At 41.6% G+C, this 22086-nt stretch overlaps 1 protein-coding gene across 1 annotated transcript in view; it reads left to right on the top strand.

The window, feature by feature from the left end:
- The window catches only part of LOC111908175 (CRS2-associated factor 2, mitochondrial), a 75021-nt gene extending 67104 nt beyond the window's left edge, over window positions 1-7917 (top strand). The window contains exon 7 of the mRNA XM_052765583.1: window positions 7899-7917. Coding sequence (XP_052621543.1) covers window positions 7899-7902 — 4 coding nt within the window. The 3' untranslated portion in view covers window positions 7903-7917. The remainder of the gene's footprint in view (window positions 1-7898) is intronic.
- Window positions 7918-22086: the final 14169 nt, after the last annotated feature.

Below are 22086 nucleotides of genomic sequence, written 5' to 3'. Positions count from 1 at the left end.
AGATGGTATGACATCTTTTCTTTACTTAGCTCAATCTTTAGTTTCTATTTCAATGAATATTTATGCTTTCTGCATCTATCTATACTTTGGGTTGGTTTCATTTTTGTGTTATGTGCTCTGTTTCATAAAACTTGAAACATTGTGTCTACTATGCAATGATTGGGAAATGTTGGAATTTGAAATTACCTTATTTGAGGTTCTACTGAGTTTTCCTCCTGTTGCTGTTTGTTGGGAATTATGATGTTAATATTTACCTTTTCTACCCTCAAATTTCAGGTACGTGATTACATCCATGTTGTAGATTTAGCATATGGACACACTGCTGCTTTGAAGAAACTCTCAGACCCTAAAATATGTGTGTATCTCTTTCTGATTGCAGATGCCATTTTTTAGTTTTGGAAATTTTGTTCTGTTTGACATTAAATCAAACCATTATCTGTTTTTAAAGCTATGAAGTCTACAACTTAGGAACGGGTAAAGGCACATATGTGTTGGAGATGGTAGCAGCTTTTGAAAAGGCATCCAGAAAGGTATTACAATTACAATCTTGAAAAAATGTTATCTAGTTTCTGGGAATCTTAAAAATGCAAGATCAAGTGAAAAATTTACAAATTAATTATAATTTTCAGAAACGGGTGGAAGGTTTGTTAATTTATAATCTAAATACTATTACTAAATGGGCTCTATAGCACAACCCAACCAGTTCTTAATCAAGCAGTCAGTACCATGTTAACTTTTTTATAAATAAATGCAAATAAAGAAGTTTTTAATTAAGGAGAAACCAAGGAACTTGATTCCATTAGTATGTATACATGCCTTGCATATGCCTAGCAGAGCACCTCGTCAAAAATAAACTGAAATTATAAGACAATTAGATAACAAAATTATTAATAAAGAAAGGCTTGAATGAAACACTAACACAATTCCATTAGTCTATGAATTGCATAGAATCAAACAAACTGATATATTACAAAGCATGATTTTGTCAAGCTTAAACTTTTTACATTTTGAACTGAAAGTTGCAGCCAAGGCCACAAGCTCAAGAATTGCATACAATATATTTAAAAATCTATAACACAAAAAAAAGATTGGAGTTGATTTTCAGATTTATACATATTTAGAAAATAGAAGCCGCATGAAATAGATTTTTTGTATGAAACACAGAGTAGATTAGATGAATGTAAATTTATATATTGTTAGAAATAGAATTGTATAACATTAAATTTTATGAAATGGAATATATTTTTTGTATATGATATTTTATTTTCTATTATGAGGCATTAAATGCAAATTTAATTTGAAAATTAGTAAATCTATAAAAAATAAATTTTTTTAAACATTTAAAATTATGATACGCAAAAACGTGTGTCATCTTCATTTATGACATGGCCTTTCTTGACAGGGGCTTTCTTGATACGCATTACGTGTCATTAACACGCGCGTCGTAAGGTTACGACACGTGAATGCGTGTCGTCTTCCTTTATGACAGGGCCTTCCTTGATACGCATTGCGTGTCGTAAACGCGCGTCGTAACTGTGCGTCGTAAATGAGCGTCGTAAATGCGCGTCGTCTATAGACGATGCGCAAAAGCATGTCGTCTCTCTTTATGACAGGGCCTTCCTTGACGCGAATTTGCGCGTCGTCTGAGCGTTTTACGACGCGCAATGAGCGTCGTAAAAGGTTGTTTTTCTAGTAGTGTCCTTACAATGCAAAATATGAAAACTATGTTTCTAAACATCTCTTAACCAATCTATTAAGTTATCATAACTCCTAAGTAGATCCAAAATCTAATCATCGAACCATGCGACCGAAATCCATATCTCACGATCAGATTCAGCTAACTCCTCTTAAGCTTCATTCTTTCTCTTAGATCCTGCAAAACATCAAAATGTGATCATCACATCATGTATTAAGAATCTACGAATATGAACTTATTAAAATAATGAAGTTAGATAAAGGATGTACCTGAAGTAGAGTCACACGACTTGACATTACCATCTCTAAGATCTTTCAGGTAGTCAGGGATAGCTTCGCAACCAATGGCCTTCCAATTGGAAATAGAAACATATGAAACTTTTAGGATTAGCACATAGAACTATCTCAGAACTAGCCTTTCTCTTTACCATATGGTCAAATGGTTTGACCTTGGCCGATCCCTTTCCATTGGGAAAAGAAACATTTTATGGTGTAACATCCCAAAATTCAAGACTAAAAATTTTCTTTTTAATAAAACGTTACTTAAAGCAAAATCATCAATCCAGTTATAATCATAGTATTAATTTCCAAAACACATGTTCATTATCAGAGTAAAACATTCCCAGGCTGTCTAATCTATGGTGTGTGCCATGCGATCACCCCGAGCTCTTCCCTCTGCTACCGGAAGTACTTGAAACCAAAACTGAAAACCGTAAGCACGAAGCTTAGTGAGTTCCCCACCCTACCACATACCATGCATAACCACATACTGCACATACTGGGCCACGCCCGCTATCCTGGGCCTCGCCCCTACCTCGGGCCTCGCCCGCTACAACAGCCCCGCCGCTCCAGGCCCCGCCTGGCTTCGAGCCCCGCTCGGATACAGATCTGTTTCACTTAGGCCTCGCCTGTCACAGGGCCCCGCCCACTAACATATAATAGCACATAAACATATCACATCACATCACATAAGCTAAACACATACTAACGGATCTTGTCCTAAGGCCTCGCCTATCTCTGGGCCCCGCCCTTATCCTGTTACTGATGAGTCATGGAACCCCGTCCATACTCCTGCTGATAGTGAGGTACGGGCCCAACCCACCCTCACTTCTTCCCTAACTTGGGCCTCGCCCCTGATCTGCTGCTACTGAGATGTGGAACAACATCCACACTCCGCTATTGGTGAGATACGGGACCTCACCCACACTCACCTCCCTACCAGGAACATACGAGTATCACACAAACAACAAGTATAAACTATCACATAAACCATTCCTTAGGCACCCGCCCTCTATCATTGGACCTCGTCCCGATTATCATACTAGCATACTGTGCCTAGGGCTAACCCCCGGGTCTTCTACTCATAATTATATGGCCGTAGACCCATTCATACAAAGGGAAACTCACCTGCACTGGCTGAACTGGCTGATGAACCCGCTAGTTGTTGCCCAGCAACTCTCTGAACTCCTGCTCCACTCGCTCCCCGAGCTACCAATATCAATGCAACACTGAGTCTAATTGACCCCCGAAAGACAACCAAGTCAACTCTGGTCAAAGTCAAAGTCCTGGTCAAAGTCAACCTTCCAGGTCAACCCTACTCGCCGAGTCACCCTATTGACTCGCGGAGTTCATATGTTCAGAGTCCTTCTCTTTGCGACTCGACTCGCTGAGTCAGTCCATGACTCACCGAGTCTACCGATTTCCGAGTCCTGACCTGTCCAACTCACCGAGTCTCCACTCGACTCACTGATTCGAGTCTCAACTCGAAGGGTTTGGGGTTTCGCGACCTGACTCGCCGAGTCCAAGGTAATCTTCAACCAACTCGCCGAGTTCCTGCCCAACTTCACCCGACTCAAGGAGCTGTTCATCCCACTCGTCGAGTTCCTCCTAACCTTCATGCTACTCACGGAGTCCACTCAAAGGACTCGTCGAGTCCATTCAGATCTACATACATGCAGAGGACTTTTGAGTCATGCATGGGCTCCAAACTGTAGATCTACCCTCCCCAAGCCTATTCCTCACATAAAGTTGCAAACTTTACGTGTAGAAAAGGAGATCTAGGCTAAATACACCATAAACTAGGGTTTAAGGCAAATAGGCTCCATAATCAACTCAAGGGCTGATACTTTATGCTTTCCAAAACCAAAATTTGCTTAGATCTGAAGTAGCAACTCCAAATCCGGCTTCTAACTTAAATGGACAACTTAATCATGGCTAAAAAGCCCCAAAACTCACAACCAAAATAGATCTAAAGGGAGGGAAATGACTTAATACCTTCAAATGTTCAGAAATATCCTCCCAATCCCAGATCTATAGCCCCCTTCTTGCTCCCTCAAGATCCTTCTTCATTTTCCAAGCTTTAGTGCACTCTTCAAGGCAATAATTGGCTCAACAATGGATATGGCGGCTAGGGTTTGGTACTCAGGGTTAAAGAGGAAGTAAAGGAACCCTAGGGAAGAGAATGAGGCACTTAAATAGGCTCCAAGTCCCAAATTTAGGGTTTTCCTCGAACAGACCTAACTCGCCGAGTCAGTCACTTACTCCTCGACCCGGATCCCGCTCGGACTCGCCGAGTTCCTCCTTGGACTCGCCGAGTCTCCCCTTAAAGCTAGGGTTTTCTTTCCTTTCTTGGCCTTCAAAACTTTGGGTGTTACATATGGACTACCATTGCCCTCGTCAATGTCCATGGAAATTTAGGAGATAGATCCTTCAAACACTTTTACTTCACTTGTGCTCTTAAGCATTTATGCTTCATCAACAATCAACATATGTGTCAGATCAATTAGGGTCACATCGTGGTCAGTCATATGATAGTCTTTAATTAACTAACTATATGACTCAGGAAGCGAAAGTAGAACCAAGTCAATGGCTAGCTCCATTGGGAAAACGACACCCAACATTCCCAATCTGTCAATGTACAATTTCATATTCAGAACATGTGCACATACAAACTTTCCATCTTGATGTTCACATGACAACATGGCTGGAGCAACTTTGTACTTTTCAACTTTAAGAAAGCATGACTTAGGGAGAGTCACTGGAGGAGGAGGAGGAAGATTCGAAGAAGCATGAACTCTATTTCCACCATTGCTTGAAGAAAGGATCATACTTTCAACTTGACCAGAATGTGGAAGATCATCTGCAGAAGGAAGACGAAAACCACTTCCCAAAGAACGAGGAAGACCATTGTTGTCTGAACTTGACACCTATAAAAAGAGAAGAGAATTCAAGTTAGTTGATTTCAATCTTTAATTATTAACCCATGAATTTAAATTAAGGCTAGGATCCATATTTTCGATTCGAACTTTGAAGAGGGATGTCGTAATCAAAATTCGAATCTATTTTAGGTAGGTAAGGCTTTTACCAGTTTTAATCTTGTGAAACTCCTAGATCTTTTGGGATTCATTGAATCTAAACAATGACATGTTTGATATCGATTATGCTCTCACTTTTGTGACCAGGATGCCGTGGATCACAAACGAGATGTGAATAACCATGCAAATTATCTTGGTACTATCAATGTCATTTATCATCTCGTTTTAATGTGGCAGTTAGCCACACACGCTCCATTAATCAATGGTAATTTTCGAGACAGCCATTACCACCCTTTATTAGTCCCCCATTAGTGTGTCGATTAACCAAACACACTCCACTAACGACTCATAAAGTGTAATGTGCAATTTTATGGTTTAACATACAAATTCACATTTTCCTAAAATAACTAAGAGTGGGATTTTAGAAAATAGTTTAGTTACTTTATTTCATTATACTTTTAATGAGGTTATGTCCTATAAAATCCGTTCGGCTAACGACCCCCCACCACACAGGAGAGCGGTTGGTGAGAGTGGACACGCATTCAACGACCATTTTATAGGCCACTTCCTTAAACCCTCTTTATAGCATGGTTTCTATTCTTATACATATATTATATATTAAACTTTTAGTTATATATACATAGTATAAGGTGTATTTTAAAACATTTTAAAATTGCAAGGGTTTAATTTTTTAATAAATTAAACTTTTAATTTAATTAAATTTAAACCTTTTAATGGATTTATTAATTATCTTTTAATTAATCACTTAATTAAATTAATAATAAGATCCATATAGATGTATTTTAAACTATTCAGAATACCAATTATTATTTTACATTGGTTATTTAATTAATATCTTGGTTTAATTATACACTTAAAATAATCATATTAATCAACAAAACACTTTAATTAAGTCAAATATTTATCTCCTAACTTCCAGGCTTTTAATTTATCATCATAGATACACTAAAATCAGATTTGGAGGATAAGTACATCAAGTAATTATTAAATAAAAGCAAATTAGGCAAATAAGGCACAAAAATTCAGATCTTACAGCAAAACACGTCGTGTCAGATGTAACGCCTGTGTTTCGGGCTTGCCATTTGTAGCAATGTAATAGTCTAGGTTGACCTTTGTAACCCGTTTTGAAATGATAAAAGTGTATTATTTGAGTATTATGTGTTTTGTGCTTAATTGCTTAATTATGTGGTTTGATTAATTAAGAATAAAAATAAGCGTCAAAATTTAAGTGTAAAATAAACTTAATATCTTTGGTTAATGTTGTAGTAATTGAAACGAGGTTTCCGAATATATATAGAACGCCCAAATCTGACTTCGTATGAGGAAGTTATGATTTATCGAAGTTCCGGCTTAGCGATATACAGCCTGTTTTACTCGATTTGAGATCGAGCGGTTGTTAGCCGAAGCAATCTAAATGAGAATCGAAGATCTCATTGTTGGTATTGAAACGATAAAAAGTTAGGCGAGAACGGACGTCAAACGAAGAAGTTATGAATTTATAACGAAAGTTTCTGTCCCGGCCTATTAAAAATAATTAATAAAAATAAAGTCAAAATTAGCCGACGGAGTCTAAACGAAAGTCGTAGAGCGTGGTCTCACCTTCGCGTGGATATAAAGAACGTCGAAAACGGAGTTCGTATGAAGAAGTTATGAATTTCCGAAGTTTATTAATCATTTTGTATTTATATTTAAATCAAAATTCGGAAGCATTATCCGAACGAGTCATTGATCTGATCCGAGGTACGCGCCGCGTACTCGAGTACGCCCCGCGTACTCCGAGGGTGTCGACATCGCAGCAAGTGGCTTCGGATGACGCATGCGCTTACGAACTTGAAGCAGTACGCGCTGCGTACTGCTGTACGCCCCGCGTAATTGAGGCTTCAAGCCCCTATATAAAGGATCCGAGGACAGCCTTCTTTGTTGTTCAATTTCTTCTCTTCTCTCTAGTCTTTTGCATCGTTTTTCGTGTCGAAGCTATCCCGAAGTCCCGATATCATACTCTAGCCCCGAGGCAAGTCCCGAGATCCCGAAGATCCCGAGAAGTGCGGTTCCCGAGTCGAAGCTCTGCCCGCGAGAAGTTCGATTTTTGTGAAGATCTTCCAGATCTGCTGTGGATTACTACTTCTATAAGTCGTAGTGCTGTCTGATCATCTTCTGATCAAGTGAGTGTGTAGTTATTTTCTTCTAATACAATAATACGAAGTATTTTATATAAAAATACGTGCTATGTGTATATATTTGGTTGTGTTATGTGTGAATGAGTATTCACTCTCTTCTATCTTACAGATCTGCTTATTCCTTTATGAGATATGTGTTATGTGTGTTGTGCCTCATCTGTTTTGTGATATATGTGTTGATTAAAGCATGCTATACAGGTTTTCTTTAAACTATGTATACAAATGTATATTTTTATCTACTAATATGTTGGGTAGAACATGGGTAGACCGTTGGTGTGTAATAAACAGATGAGAGGCCTCGTTGTTGTTTGATTGAGTCATCTAGCGGAGTTTAGATGACGACCACTGGCTATTCTAGACAGTCTTGTGGAAACATTAGCAGGTTCGCCACCTGTAGGTGTTAATGAACTTGGGTGTTCATTCGCTGTACTCCATCCCCCTCATGGTTGCCTTATTTGACTTATATTGCTGAGGTACCCCCGAAGCATGTGTTGTCGCCCCGATGAAATATTCTTAGACTAGGTCCCTTATGTTAGTTGTTTTAGGGACATTAAAGTGAGAATAACGGGAATGGGTAATTGGGTTATTGTTGGTTGGTGAAAATTAAATATGATATTTATTGTGGGTTGAAAACCCTATATGCTCACCAGGCTCCCAAGCCTGACCCACTCAGTTTTAAATTGTATTACAGGTAGTGGCGGAAGGGCATGAGATGGATGAACCATCAAGTTGTTTTGTTTACAAGTCTGCATATGTTTATATTTGTTATATGACTTGTAATGTATTCGTTTATGCTTATTGGTCTGTATCGGAACATGACACCCCGAGTTTTGATTATAATGAAAATACATTTCTTTTATGAAATGCTTCGGTAAACAATGTTTTATCATGTTTTGTTTTTGGGAACAAATTCCGCAACTCTTTCAAATCAAAAGGATTTACTCTGAAAATATTTAAAAGCATAAATGAAAATCGGTCTTTTCTGGCCGAGATTTTGGGGATGTCACATCAGAAGATCAACACGCCGTTTTGCAGGCCAACACAACGTGTTAGAAGAACACCACAAGGTTTTTGAAGAATAGAATGACGATTTGTTTTCTCCTCCTTGTTCAAGTTCACCATTGTATCAATTCAATAGAAAACTAAATCTACATTCTGATACCAGTGATGGGTTTTGAGCATAACAAACAGTCCAATGTGTGCATGCAACCCTAAATAATTTGATCTACGTTTTCTCTAATTGAACACACAACTTGAACAACAAAATAGAAAACCCTAGCATGCTAATATTTATTTTGAAATTCACAAATAGGGTTAGAATAATCATACCTTGATCATTATATAGTAATAGCAATTCGAATTCTTGTGTTGTTGAAGCCTTGAGAGCAAGCGTCACAAATGTTACGCCTCTAATGGTTCACACCCAACACTAGCAAGTAAGAATGATTAAGAAGGAGGTGAGAGGATGAAATTTTTGGTTGGATCTCTTCTGAAGAGGGTTAGCCGAAAATCATAAGGTTATGCCCTATTTTAGTGCAGTCAGGAAACCCTAGAAAAGCCCAAATCCAAGAGAATTATAAACCGGGTAATTATCCATTTCCCTGTTTATCCACCAGAGATTATTCTAGAAACCTTAGGCTCCAAGAAATCGTCCCCACCATATGGATGGTTCTAGATTGCCTATTGCTCAACTGTTGAACAATTACAATTAAGTCTCTGCACCTTTAATTAATTCTTTTAATCCCGACATTAATTTCAATTAATTTCTGATTAAATATTAACTAAATATTACTATTTCTAATTAACATATTATCCTCATAATATATTAAAAAATCATTTATTTCAATTTATTAATCAAATAATAAATTCAACCTCTCTCTCCAAAATCATATGTCCAGTTGCTAGTTCTGAGGGCAACCCAAAAGGATTGTACTACTATCAATTTAAGTATATACCAATTATACTTATGGGCTTAGACACCTAATCCAACAGTTACTACAGCTAGTATATCTTAGATCCTATGGTGCTTTTACACATAAGTTTTGTTTTTGTTTCCACTAACTTGATCGTGTGTATTAATGCATAGAAATCCTAACACTTGTAACGTACCATTTTTCAACCCATTTTTTTTTTATAAATGTGAATCAACAACCATTTTCCATAAAGTTGGAGTACCAATAATTTTGAAATTATAAAATATAATATGAAGAATTCATAGCATCAAAATCCTTAGAAGTAGCAAAGAAGAAAATCATAAACATAATAGATGTGCATGTGTTATGGTTAGAATAACTTTATATAACAGTAGTGGGCATGTTTCATTCTAATGAGCCTATTTCAGCCTAATGAAGCATGTACATATATAAGCAACAAACAAGACCCTACTAGCCTAGCTAAGCATACTGTTAGGTGCATTTCATGTACTCATTTTGTAGCTTTATTTCATAAAAGTACATTGCATATAGGCTTAAACTCATGCATTTTGCATGTTTTTCGGGATTTTTCATGAGGCAATTTCATTCAAATACTTTTGTGATATTTCAGGGAATTTTGGAGGTAGGATATTGTTGGAGGAGGTAAATAAAAGTTGCAGACAAAATGCAGGACTTGCGGAGCATCGAGAAGCAAGATATCAAAGAAATGAAGATTTTGGCTTTACAGAGATTTACACGACCGTGTAAATGCAAGCCTTGCGTTTACGCGGGCCGTGTAAACGTAGAACTCTGCGCAATATATTTTTGCGTTTACACGGGCCATGTAAATGACAGTGTTAATTTACACGGGCCGTGTAAACGTAAACGTGAGTTTTAAAGCAGTTTTTCACCATTCTTAAAGGGGGGAATCGACTTTTTACTTAGGGGGGTCGACTTTTGGAGTGGAGAAGGCGAATTTCTTGAGGATTTTGAAGTTGATTAACACTTTGGAACATTTGATTTCATTTTGTAAGAACTTTAATTTCATTTTCTAGATTTGTGATCTTGTTCTAGTCAAGAGTGGCTAGAACCCTAGATTCTCCAACTTTATGTCTTGACTTCTAGTTGTGATTTCAATCATATGACTTGATGTTTTCTTTCAATTTTCTATCTAGTGAATTTGATTTTGTTTCAATCGAATGTTTGATTCTGATTGTGATTCTTATTGGCCATTTGAATTAGGGTTAAATCATTCAAGTTATCTAATTGCAAAATCTGTAATTGTTTTGTAAATTGCACTAGGTAACAAGCACTAAACTGATTTCTATTGAATGAATTTAGTGTAAATCTTATTCACACATTCTTATGCTCCCAAGCTTATGAGGAGTATTGAGTGTTGTTGGGAACATTCACATAAAGTTTAATGAAATCTTTCAGCCTAATTCTAAGAGCTTCTTTAGGATTAGATTGGTAATGTTAGGATTAATCAAAGAACTTATTTTGGTTAATCAATGTGGTGAATAGGAGGTGCTAGATCTTGTTAGCATTTCCATGTACCAATTTAGATAGAATTAAACAAATATCTTGTCATCCATGAAATCACATTGCTAATTTGTCTTGCATAGAGTTGGAGTTCTCACAAATCCTGAATTTGTTTCATTTAATTGATCATTTACTTATTGCTTTATTCTTTTGTTTAAATCATTGCATACCAACCCCCCATTTATGTGAATATTATTGTACCTTCCGCAAAAAGGTGTAACACCCAAAATCTGGAAGGCCAAGAAAGGAAAGAAAACCCTAATTTTTAGGGGCGACTCGGCGAGGCCGAGCGGGATCCGGGTCGAGGAGTAAGTGACCGACTCGGCGAGTCGGCCAAGGAGACTCGGCGAGTCTGGTCTGTGCGAGGAAAACCCTAATTCCGGGAGTTGTATCCTATATAAAGGGTGTTATGTCCCTCCCTCAGCCTCCATATCATCCTAGAGAACCTGTAAACCCTATATTTCGTGTGAGCTTCCATCATTTGAGAGATATAGCTTTGGAGGAAGGAATTTTGGAAAGGAACTTGAAGATCAAGAAGGTTGCTTCAAAGGAGAGGTGTATATCCGAGATCTACTTCAGTTTGTGTTCATCTTGGAGGTATTAAGCTGCCATTTTCCCTTCTTTGCATCTAGATCTATTTTGTTATGAGATTTGGGGGTTTTATGGTTGATTGAGACCTAATTCGACTTAGGGGCTTAGATATGTTGTTGCCACTTCAGATCTAGTGTTGGGATGGTCCAATATGTCGTAAAGCATCAGAAGATGAGTAGTTGGTGAAGCCCATTTGTCCTTAAACCAAACCCTAGTATGTTGTGAGCCTAGATCTCTTTAGTTATACATAAAGTTTGCAACTTTGCGTGGGGATTGAGATTTGGAAGTATGGATCTATGGTTTGGAGTCCCTGCATGACTCAAAAGTCCTCTGCATGTTGGGAGATCTGAATGGACTCGGTGAGTAGCATGAAGATTTGGAGAAACTCGACGAGTGGGATGAACAGCTCGTCGAGTCAGATGATGTTGGGTAGGAACTCGGCGAATTGGATGAACAACTCGGCGAGTCTATTGAAGGTTGTCTTGGACTCGGCGAGTCAGGTCGCGAAACCCCAAACCCTTCGAGTTGAGACTCGAATCAGTGAGTCGAATGGAGACTCGGTGAGTTGGTCAGGTCAGGACTCGGTAATCGGTAGACTCGGCGAGTCATGGACTGACTCGGCGAGTCGAGTCGCGAATAGAAGGACTCTGAACATATGAACTCGGCGAGTCAATAGGGTGACTCGGCGAGTAGGGTTGACCTGGGAGGTTGACTTTGACCAGGACTTTGACTTTGACTAGAGTTGACTTGGTTGTCTTTCGGGGGTCAGTTGGACTCAGTGTTGCATTGATATTGGTAGCTCGAGGAGCGAGTGGAGCAGGAGTTCAGAGAGTTGTCGGCCAGCAGCTAGTGGGTTCATCAGCCAGTACATGTGAGTTTCCCTTTGTATGAATGGGTCTACGGCCACAATGCCGGCCCATGTAGTTATGAGTAGAAGACCCGGGGGTTAGCTCTAGGCACAGTATGCTAGTATGATATTCGGGATGAGGTCCAATGATAGAGGGCGGGTGCCCAAGGAATGGTTTGTGTGATAGTTCATACTTGTTGTTTGTGTGATACTTGTATGTACCTGGTAGGGGGTGAGTGTGGGCGAGGTCCCGTATCTCACCAATAGCAGAGTGTGGATGGTGTTCCACATCTCAGTAGCAGCAGAGCAGGGGCGAGGCCCAAGTTAGGGAAGGAGTGAGGGTGGGCTGGGCCCGTACCTCACTATCAGCAGGAGTATGGATGGGGTTCCATGACTCATCAGTAGCAGGTCAGGGGCGGGGCCCAGAGATAGGCGAGGCCTTAGGACAAGATCCGTTAGTATGTGTTTAGCTTATGTGATATGTTTATGTGCTATTATATGTTAGTGGGTGAGGCCCTGTGACAGGCGAGGCCTAAGTGAAACAGATTTGTATCCGAGCGGGGCTCGAAGCCAGGCGGGGCCGTTGTAGCGGGTGAGGCCCGAGGTAGGGGGCGAGGCCCAGGATAGCGGGCGTGGTCCAGTATGTGTAGTATTTGGTTATGCATGGTATGTGGTAGGGTGGGGAACTCAGTAAGCTTCGTGCTTACGGTTTTCAGTTTTGGTTTCAGGTACTTCCGGTAGCGGAGGGAAGAGCTCGGGGTGATCGCATGGCACACACCATAGCTTAGACAGCCTGGGAATGTTTACTCTGATAACGAACATGTATTTTGGAAATTAATACTCTGTTTATGTTTTGAAATGATGAATTTGCTTAAAGTAATGTTTTATTAAAAGAAATTTTTAGTCTTGAATTTTGGGACGTTACAAGTTGGTATCAGAGCCTTGGTTTGAGGGATTCGGACATGCTCTCGGGTGTGTCTGAACTCAAAATGAGGAATTGGTATAGAAGTTTTCAAAATGAAAAGACAGTTTTGTAAAAAGAGAGTTTTGGGAAAGAAAACACTTTTAGAGAGGCAAAAATAATTCAGAAAGAAAAGAACTTTGAAAAGAGAAAAAGGGTGTGGTGCATGCAATCAACCGAGCTCAAGTAAGTACACCAAAATACCCATACAAGCTTATGTTATGATTATCAGTTGATAGAACATCATGCTAGAATAGGACTAAGGATCTAGGGATTATGCCTTATGTGCCTGTTATTTGTGCTTTTGAGCTGCATAGTTGTGCTGATTAGACAGTAGTAGGATAGCCTGTTTAGGTTATGCCTGAGTTTATGAGTTTGTGTGAGTCTATGAGCTTGTGTTGCATGCTAGTTCAGTTTCTTGCCTTGTGGATATGATTGCTTGAGTATGTTATGGTTAGATTTTCCCTTGTCTAAATGCTGCTTGCTTTGTGCATTATGGGATTCTGAGTGATGGGAGTTAGCCATTAGGTGGATACGGCACGTCACATGTGATCAGGGTTGGATAATCCCAGAGTACTGGATTTGGTCCTATTGCGCAGCTCTTGTTTGAGTCCAACCGTTGTAGGGACGAGTCTTTTACTTGAAGGATTATCTGAGCCTCGTCACATGTGATGGTATCCAAGTGATGGCTAATTGGCATCACAAGGAGACCCACAGCAGTTGAGGACTGGTTTGAGTTAAGTCAGAGGTTTTCCTAGGGTAAGCCTAGGATGAGATAGTGCTGGGAGCAGTAGTAGTGGTTAAGGGACCTGGTGGAGTCAAAGCAATTCCTGAGGAAAGTACGGATAGATGTGGAAGGTAGTATGGGCCCGTACTACTAAAAGCAGAGGATCCGTACTCGATTCGAGAAAGGCCGAGACCAGACCGGGAACCTGGTAGGGTGTGTTTGGTCTCGCATCAGTGATGAGTATTTTGATAGTGGTTGTGGTATATTTTCAGCATGGTGACGTTGCGAGAGAGACCAGCGGGCGGATCAGGCGCTAGAGAGGGATCGGGCTTGGGTTCAGGGGCCGAGCAGCTCGAGGAGCGGATGAGAGAGTTGATATCAGCTGAGGTTACGCATAATATTCTAGCTCAGACTCCTGTGATCTTTGGCACGGTCAAGGAGGGTATATTGGAGATTTTGGATGAAAGGCTGGGAGCCTTCCGTACTGAGATGATGGCTCTGATGGGAGCGTGCACCTTGACATTTCGAGAGTTCAGGGCTTGCGGGGCACCAGATTATCATGGGGCTAGGGACCCCATCGCTAGCAGCAGATGGTTGGCTGATGTTGCCAATGCATTTCGTATGAGCCGGTGTCCTGAGGGGGACAAGGTCAGACTCGCTTCCTGTCTTCTGAAGGACAGAGCGAGGGATTGGTGGGAGGAGGTTGGTCATGCTTTGGGGGATGATGCCGCGTTGGACGTAATGACCTGGAGCGATTTCTCGGCCAGGTTCAAGGCGGAGTTTTTGCCGATTATTGAGGTGCAGCAGTTGGCACGAGAGTTTTAGGATTTGACGCAGACCACTGAGACTGTGGCGGAGATCACCGCCAAGTTCAGGGAGAGGGCTCTTCTCGTACCGCAGTATGTCGTGGATGAGGAGATGAAGAAGGCCCGATACCATGAGATGTTGAGGGATGACATCAGGGAGTTCGTGAGCAGATCCAGCTGTAAGACGCTGGAAGACATGATCTCTCAGGCTAGAGAGAGGGAAATCGATTTGGAGCAGATCCGGAAGAGGAAGCCGGATGAGGTTCAGGTAGCTGCAGGTTCGGGCAAAAGGCCCAAGGGATCGGATTAGAGATCGAGGGATTATCAGGACCGCAGTCGGTGCGGGAAGTGTGGCAGGGCGCACGGGGGCACGTGCAGGAGTGGTAGCGGTGGTGAGTTTGGCTGTTTCAAGTGCGGTTAGACTGGTCATTTCAGCAAGGATTGTACTGTTACCATCTCACAGGTATCAGACCTGTTATGTTTTCACTACAACCAGCGGGGCCACAAGAAGGCCCAGTGCCCCAGTTTGTTTTCAGCAGGACGGGTGATGGCACCTGCCCCTGCAACCTTGAGGATCACAGATGGCCGTCAGGGCCGGGCAGAGGCGCCTGCGGTAGGAGGCAGAGTTTTTCAGATGACCACCTTAGAGGCGCGATCAGCACCGGACGTTGCAGGTATGCGATTTCTGTTTTCAGTTCTTTTATTTGTGCATGATTATATTGTTATGGTTTTGCATCATTATCGGTATGAGTATTTTATTTTTGAGCGGTTGATTGTGATCGAGTTATATGCCATCTGCATACCTTGGATACTCAAATGGTAGTGAGGGGACATGCCCTATTGGAGAAGGTTACATAGGATGCAGTAACTGTAGCATGCTTGGGAGAGACTTGGTATGTCTCACTAGATCGGAGTTGTATAGTGTTAGAGATGGATTAGTTAGATCCCTAGCTATGGTAAGCTTGGGTTCCTCGGCAGATTGATTATGGAATGGTAGCAAGGATTGGGATTTCTTTTTGAATATTGAGTAACAAGGGGTAAGCAGGATCAAAGTGGGGGAGGATCCTCCGAGTGTGCAAAGGTAGAAGCACGCAGACCCAGGATGAGTGCGCGACCTCCGAGAAGGAAAGGAAGTAGTTCAGCGTTTGATGGATTGAGGATTTTAGGGTTGGGAGTTTGAGAAACTCCCCATCAGCTGGTGCGTGTGATGGTAATGGTTGGTACGTGGTTGGGAATTCAGGTTGTGGATCGCCCGTAGGACTCGAGGGAGTCGGAATGAGGATCTTGAGAGCTAATGGCACATGGGTGCCTTCGTATTAGCAGTCAGTGGTAGGAAGTGATGTAAGACTACGGGGCAGCCGTAGCATTCACTAGCAGTCAACAATGGATGGTGATGTAAGACTACGGGTAAGTCGTAGCATTCCTTAGTAGCTTCGTTAGCGGAGTTGGGGCGAGACCCTTATCTCCAAATGATCAGATAGGGATCAGGAATGGGTAGTGGATGAGAATGATAGGGAGTTTGCCTGTATAGCCCTAGAGAGGTGAGACCTTGGGAGAGGCCGCTCCAGGATATAGTTGGGTGAGACCCGTGGGCGAGGCCCGTATGAGATTAGCAGTGTAGATGAGACCTGAGAGCAGGGTTGCTCAGTAGTATGGTTGGGTGAGACCCGTGGGCGAGGCCCGAGCGAGAGTGACTAGACTAGTGGGAATAGAAGGATAGAGGCGGGTGGGACCCGTGGGCGAGGCCCGTGAGTTTTAGCAACGCAAGTGGGGCCTGGTAAGGACCTTAGTGTCAAGTTAGGGGATCGGGGATCCCAGGATTGTAGTGCCTGAGTGGCAGAATAGATTGAGCAGTTATAGGTGGTCGAAGTTTCTTCGGAAGTCGCTGGGAGCGACTAGTGGTGGTGTTGGGACTAGCTACCGGTGGGAGCCGGTAATCCAGACATTGATAGGTTGGTAGGGACCAGGGTGGTCTCAGTTCATCCGGAAGGCAGACAAGGAATAGCAGAATTTTCAGTCAGTAGTACTGCGGGTAAGCAGTGTATGGTGGAATTCAGTTAGTTGAATCGAGGGATGCTCGGCACCAGGTTTTGACAGAGAAGAGTGTCAGTGGTTACTGACGGTGATGACCCGTTCTGGAAATAGCGGGGGTGATGAATTGGTGAAGATAGGATCTTCACAGTGACGAGGGAAATAGTTGGATATGGAGCATCGCCTTAGGGAGGCAAGGGAATCGCATAAGGAAAGAAGGGGTCAACCCCTATGAGTTCAAGCGCAGTAATCAGAGAGTACCAGAAGGATTGTCGTTTGAGTAAGTTGTGTTTCTAAGTTGTTCAGGGTCAGGTTTGACCTGAGGTTTTATCCGCGAGGTGTATGTTAGTCAGAATGACTAGGTGGAAGACCAGCGAAGGTAGGCAGCTGGTGTTGGGATAATTGGTGGGCTTTGGAAGCAGATCGCAGGCGGTGGGCCATGGCAAACTTCGAGGACGAAGTTTAGTTTAAGTGGGGGAGAGTTGTAACACCCAAAATCTGGAAGGCCAAGAAAGGAAAGAAAACCCTAATTTTTAGGGGCGACTCGGCGAGGCCGAGCGGGATCCAGGTCGAGGAGTAAGTGACCGACTCGGCGAGTCGGCCAAGGAGACTCGGCGAGTCTGGTCTGTGCGAGGAAAACCCTAATTCCGGGAGTTGTATCCTATATAAAGGGTGTTATGTCCCTCCCTCAGCCTCCATATCATCCTAGAGAACCTGTAAACCCTATATTTCGTGTGAGCTTCCATCATTTGAGAGATATAGCTTTGGAGGAAGGAATTTTGGAAAGGAACTTGAAGATCAAGAAGGTTGCTTCAAAGGAGAGGTGTATATCCGAGATCTACTTCAGTTTGTGTTCATCTTGGAGGTATTAAGCTGCCATTTTCCCTTCTTTGCATCTAGATCTATTTTGTTATGAGATTTGGGGGTTTTATGGTTGATTGAGACCTAATTCGACTTAGGGGCTTAGATATGTTGTTGCCACTTCAGATCTAGTGTTGGGATGGTCCAATATGTCATAAAGCATCAGAAGATGAGTAGTTGGTGAAGCCCATTTGTCCTTAAACCAAACCCTAGTATGTTGTGAGCCTAGATCTCTTTAGTTATACGTAAAGTTTGCAACTTTACGTGGGGATTGAGATTTGGAAGTATGGATCTATGGTTTGGAGTCCCTGCATGACTCAAAAGTCCTCTGCATGTTGGGAGATCTGAATGGACTCGGCGAGTAGCATGAAGATTTGGAGAAACTCGACGAGTGGGATGAACAGCTCGTCGAGTCAGATGATGTTGGGCAGGAACTCGGCGAATTGGATGAACAACTCGGCGAGTCTATTGAAGGTTCGCAAACCCTTCGAGTTGAGACTCGAATCAGTGAGTCGAATGGAGACTCGGTGAGTTGGTCAGGTCAGGACTCGGTAATCGGTAGACTCGGCGAGTCATGGACTGACTCGGCGAGTCGAGTCGCGAATAGAAGGACTCTGAACATATGAACTCGGCGAGTCAATAGGGTGACTCGGCGAGTAGGGTTGACCTAGGAGGTTGACTTTGACCAGGACTTTGACTTTGACTAGAGTTGACTTGGTTGTCTTTCGGGGGTCAGTTGGACTCAGTGTTGCATTGATATTGGTAGCTCGGGGAGCGAGTGGAGCAGGAGTTCAGAGAGTTGTCGGCCAGCAGCTAGTGGGTTCATCAGCCAGTACATGTGAGTTTCCCTTTGTATGAATGGGTCTACGGCCACAATGCCGGCCCATGTAGTTATGAGTAGAAGACCCGGGGGTTAGCTCTAGGCACAGTATGCTAGTATGATATTCGGGACGAGGTCCAATGATAGAGGGCGGGTGCCCAAGGAATGGTTTGTGTGATAGTTCATACTTGTTGTTTGTGTGATACTTGTATGTACCTGGTAGGGGGTGAGTGTGGGCGAGGTCCCGTATCTCACCAATAGCAGAGTGTGGATGGTGTTCCACATCTCAGTAGCAGCAGAGCAGGGGCGAGGCCCAAGTTAGGGAAGGAGTGAGGGTGGGCTGGGCCCGTACCTCACTATCAGCAGGAGTATGGATGGGGTTCCATGACTCATCAGTAGCAGGTCAGGGGCGGGGCCCAGAGATAGGCGAGGCCTTAGGACAAGATCCGTTAGTATGTGTTTAGCTTATGTGATATGTTTATGTGCTATTATATGTTAGTGGGTGAGGCCCTGTGACAGGCGAGGCCTAAGTGAAACAGATTTGTATCCGAGCGGGGCTCGAAGCCAGGCGGGGCCGTTATAGCGGGCGAGGCCCAAGGTAGGGGGCGAGGCCCAGGATAGCGGGCGTGGTCCAATATGTGTAGTATCTGGTTATGCATGGTATGTGGTAGGGTGGGGAACTCACTAAGCTTCGTGCTTACGGTTTTCAGTTTTGGTTTCAGGTACTTCCGGTAGCGGAGGGAAGAGCTCGGGGTGATCGCATGGCACACACCATAGCTTAGACAGCCTGTGAATGTTTACTCTGATAACGAACATGTATTTTGGAAATTAATACTCTGTTTATGTTTTGAAATGATGAATTTGCTTAAAGTAATGTTTTATTAAAAGAAATTTTTAGTCTTGAATTTTGGGACGTTACAAAAGGTATAAGCACTTGTCCCGTGTCTCTGTGGATCGACCCTGCTTACCTTGTATTACATTTTTAGTGCAAAGTAACAATGTTTTGGAGTCATTTTGTACCCCTTTATTTGTTGGGTTTGACACGCCTAACACATACAATCTTGTCATAACAACTATGTCATAAGTATTACAATGAGAAGATTCAACTGAATCAAAGAGCCGAATCCTAATTATTTGAAGTCCTGAAGAATCTACTAAACGAACCACTTAAACTAAACAGAGGTACCTCAGTCTAAAACTCAAAACCTCTAATTTGACAAAAGTCAAATAGGTCAAAAAGTCAACAGTTAATGATCCTCGTATCGCAGCAAACTCCAAGACCATGCTATGGTCACTAAATGCCAAAATAGTTACGATTGACCTTCACGGCCCTGTCGCGACTTCCAAGGAACCGCATCGTGACTTACAACCAAACAACTTAATCCATTAAGCTGTTAATCATGATTATCTAGAGCTTAAAAGCTCATATCTAAATCCTCTAATGATAAGCCCAAACAACCAAGATCTTAAACCCTAACTTCTCTAGGGGACCAAAAGTACAAGCAACTCCAAGCATGGCAATAAGAAAGGTCAAGCTTTCGACTTTAATACCACAATGAGTTCAGAAGATCCCAAAACAAGACTTATGAACCTGGAGTTACCCAAAATCCATCAAAACTCTCCCAAAGGGATCAAAATAGCCATATAAACCTAGATCTATTTCTCAAAAGGTTGATTCTTGAAAAAGAGACCACAAAAAGCTTCTTCCTTGAATCCAAAAACCACTCTTCAAGCTCAAAAGAACACAAGGTGCACAAAGGAGGGTAGGGTTTGTTTCTGAGGGTGGATGTAACGCCCGTAGATCACGGCTAGTCAATTTAGAGACGATAAGCGTAAAAAAAATGAATTTTTAATGGAAGATTATTTAGAATGAACAATCTTAAATAAGTTGTAGTATATGTTACAAGGATTCCACGCCGAAATTCGAGTTATAACGAAGAAGTTATGACATGTCGAAGTTTCGCGACAGAACCGACACGACACAGCGCGACGTAAAAAGTGAATTTATGTTAGAGTTATATTTAGCCTTAGTGATCTAAACGAAAGTCGTAGAATACGTTAAACTCAATAGCATGCATAAAAAGAACGTCCAAATCTGACTTCGTATGACGAAGTTATGATTTTTTTAAGTTTCGACTTAGCGATATGCAGCCCGAATACTCGATTTGAGATCGAGCGGTTTTTAGCCAAAACAATCTAAACATGAATTGGAGATCTCGTTAATAGTAGTAAAACGATAAAAAGATAGGCGAAAACGGACGTCGGATGAAGAAGTTATGAATTTATAACGGAATTTCCTGTCCCGGCCTACTAAAAATAAATAATAAAAATAATGTCAAAATTAGCCGATGGAGTCTAAACGAAAGCTGTAGAGCGTAGTCTCACCTACGCGGGGATATAAAGAACATCAAAAACGGAGCTCGTATGAGGGAGATATGAATTTTTGAAGTTTATTAAATAATTATAATATTAAATTTAATTATAAATTTCCGATATTATCCAAAGGGGGGGAGTCAGCGATCTTATCCGAGTTACGCCCAACGTAACTAGGATTTACGCCCAACGTAAATCGTGAATCCAGACCCTATATAAAGGGTGTGAGGCTGCCTTATTCCTTTGCTCATTTTCTCTTCTCTCTCTCCCGTTTTTCCTCGATTTTCGTACAAGAAATATCCCGAAGCCTCGGTATCATTCTTGAGACCCGAAGCAAGTCCCGAGGCCTCGAAGATCCCGAGAAGTGAAATTCCCAAGCCGAAGCTCTGCCTGCGAGGAGCCCGGTTTTGTGAAGATCTTCCAGATCTACTGAAGAATACTACTTCTACAAGTCGTAGTGCTGTCCGAGCATCGTCTAATCAAGTGAGTGTGTAGTTACTTTCTTCTAACACATAAATATGAAGTATTTGCTATGAAATACGTGTTATGTGTTTATATATTATTTGTCTATTTGAGATGGGCGTGGAATTGATGTTTTATACAGCTGTTAAATGATTTAAACTGTGTAAGTATTTATATCTACGAAAATGTTGGGTAGACATGGGTAGATGAGATAGTTGGTGACTATGGAGTTAGCGTCTATTGTATAAACCTTGGCGACGATGTGACTTCGTGCCTATTTGATGAACCTTGGCGACTATGAAGTTAGCGCACGTTGAATAAACCTTGGCGACTATGAAGTTAGCGCTTGTTGAGTAAATCTTGGCGAATATGGAGTTAGCGCTTGTTAAGTGAACCTTGGTGACTATGGAGTTAGCGCCTGATAGCTATGGATTTAGTACCTGATAAATAAACTTTGGCAGCAATGGACTTCGTGCCAATTCCTTAGGTAAATCCTTAGGAATAAATGAATGAAGGATAGTTGATTCTTAGGGTAAAACCTTAAGAAATAAAGAAGATAATGGGGATGGGTAATTGGGTTGATTGTTTGCTGATTAAATATAATAAGTATACTATTGTGGGTATCCCAAGCTTGACACACTCAGTTTTCTTTGTATCACATGTATCAATACGAAGACATATTTCAATGAGAGATTAAAGGAGACGTAAATCATTAGTGTAAATAAATGTAAGTTCTGTTTATGCTTATGTGTCTGTATCGGAACATGACATCCTAGAATTTTGTTATATAATGAAAATACTTTTCTTTAAAGAAATGATTTGATAAATTTTTATCATATTTTGTTTTGGGAACAAATTCCGCAACGTTTTTTTTTTAAACGATTACTCTGATTTTAAAAACAAAGCATAAACAAATCGGTATTTTCTGGCCGTGAAATTGAGAAT

This window comes from Lactuca sativa, chromosome 7 (genome assembly GCF_002870075.4).
Source record: "Lactuca sativa cultivar Salinas chromosome 7, Lsat_Salinas_v11, whole genome shotgun sequence".
Taxonomy (NCBI): domain Eukaryota; kingdom Viridiplantae; phylum Streptophyta; class Magnoliopsida; order Asterales; family Asteraceae; genus Lactuca; species Lactuca sativa.
Note: the sequence above shows the minus strand (reverse complement) of the source record. Positions and strands in the feature narration are given on the sequence as shown.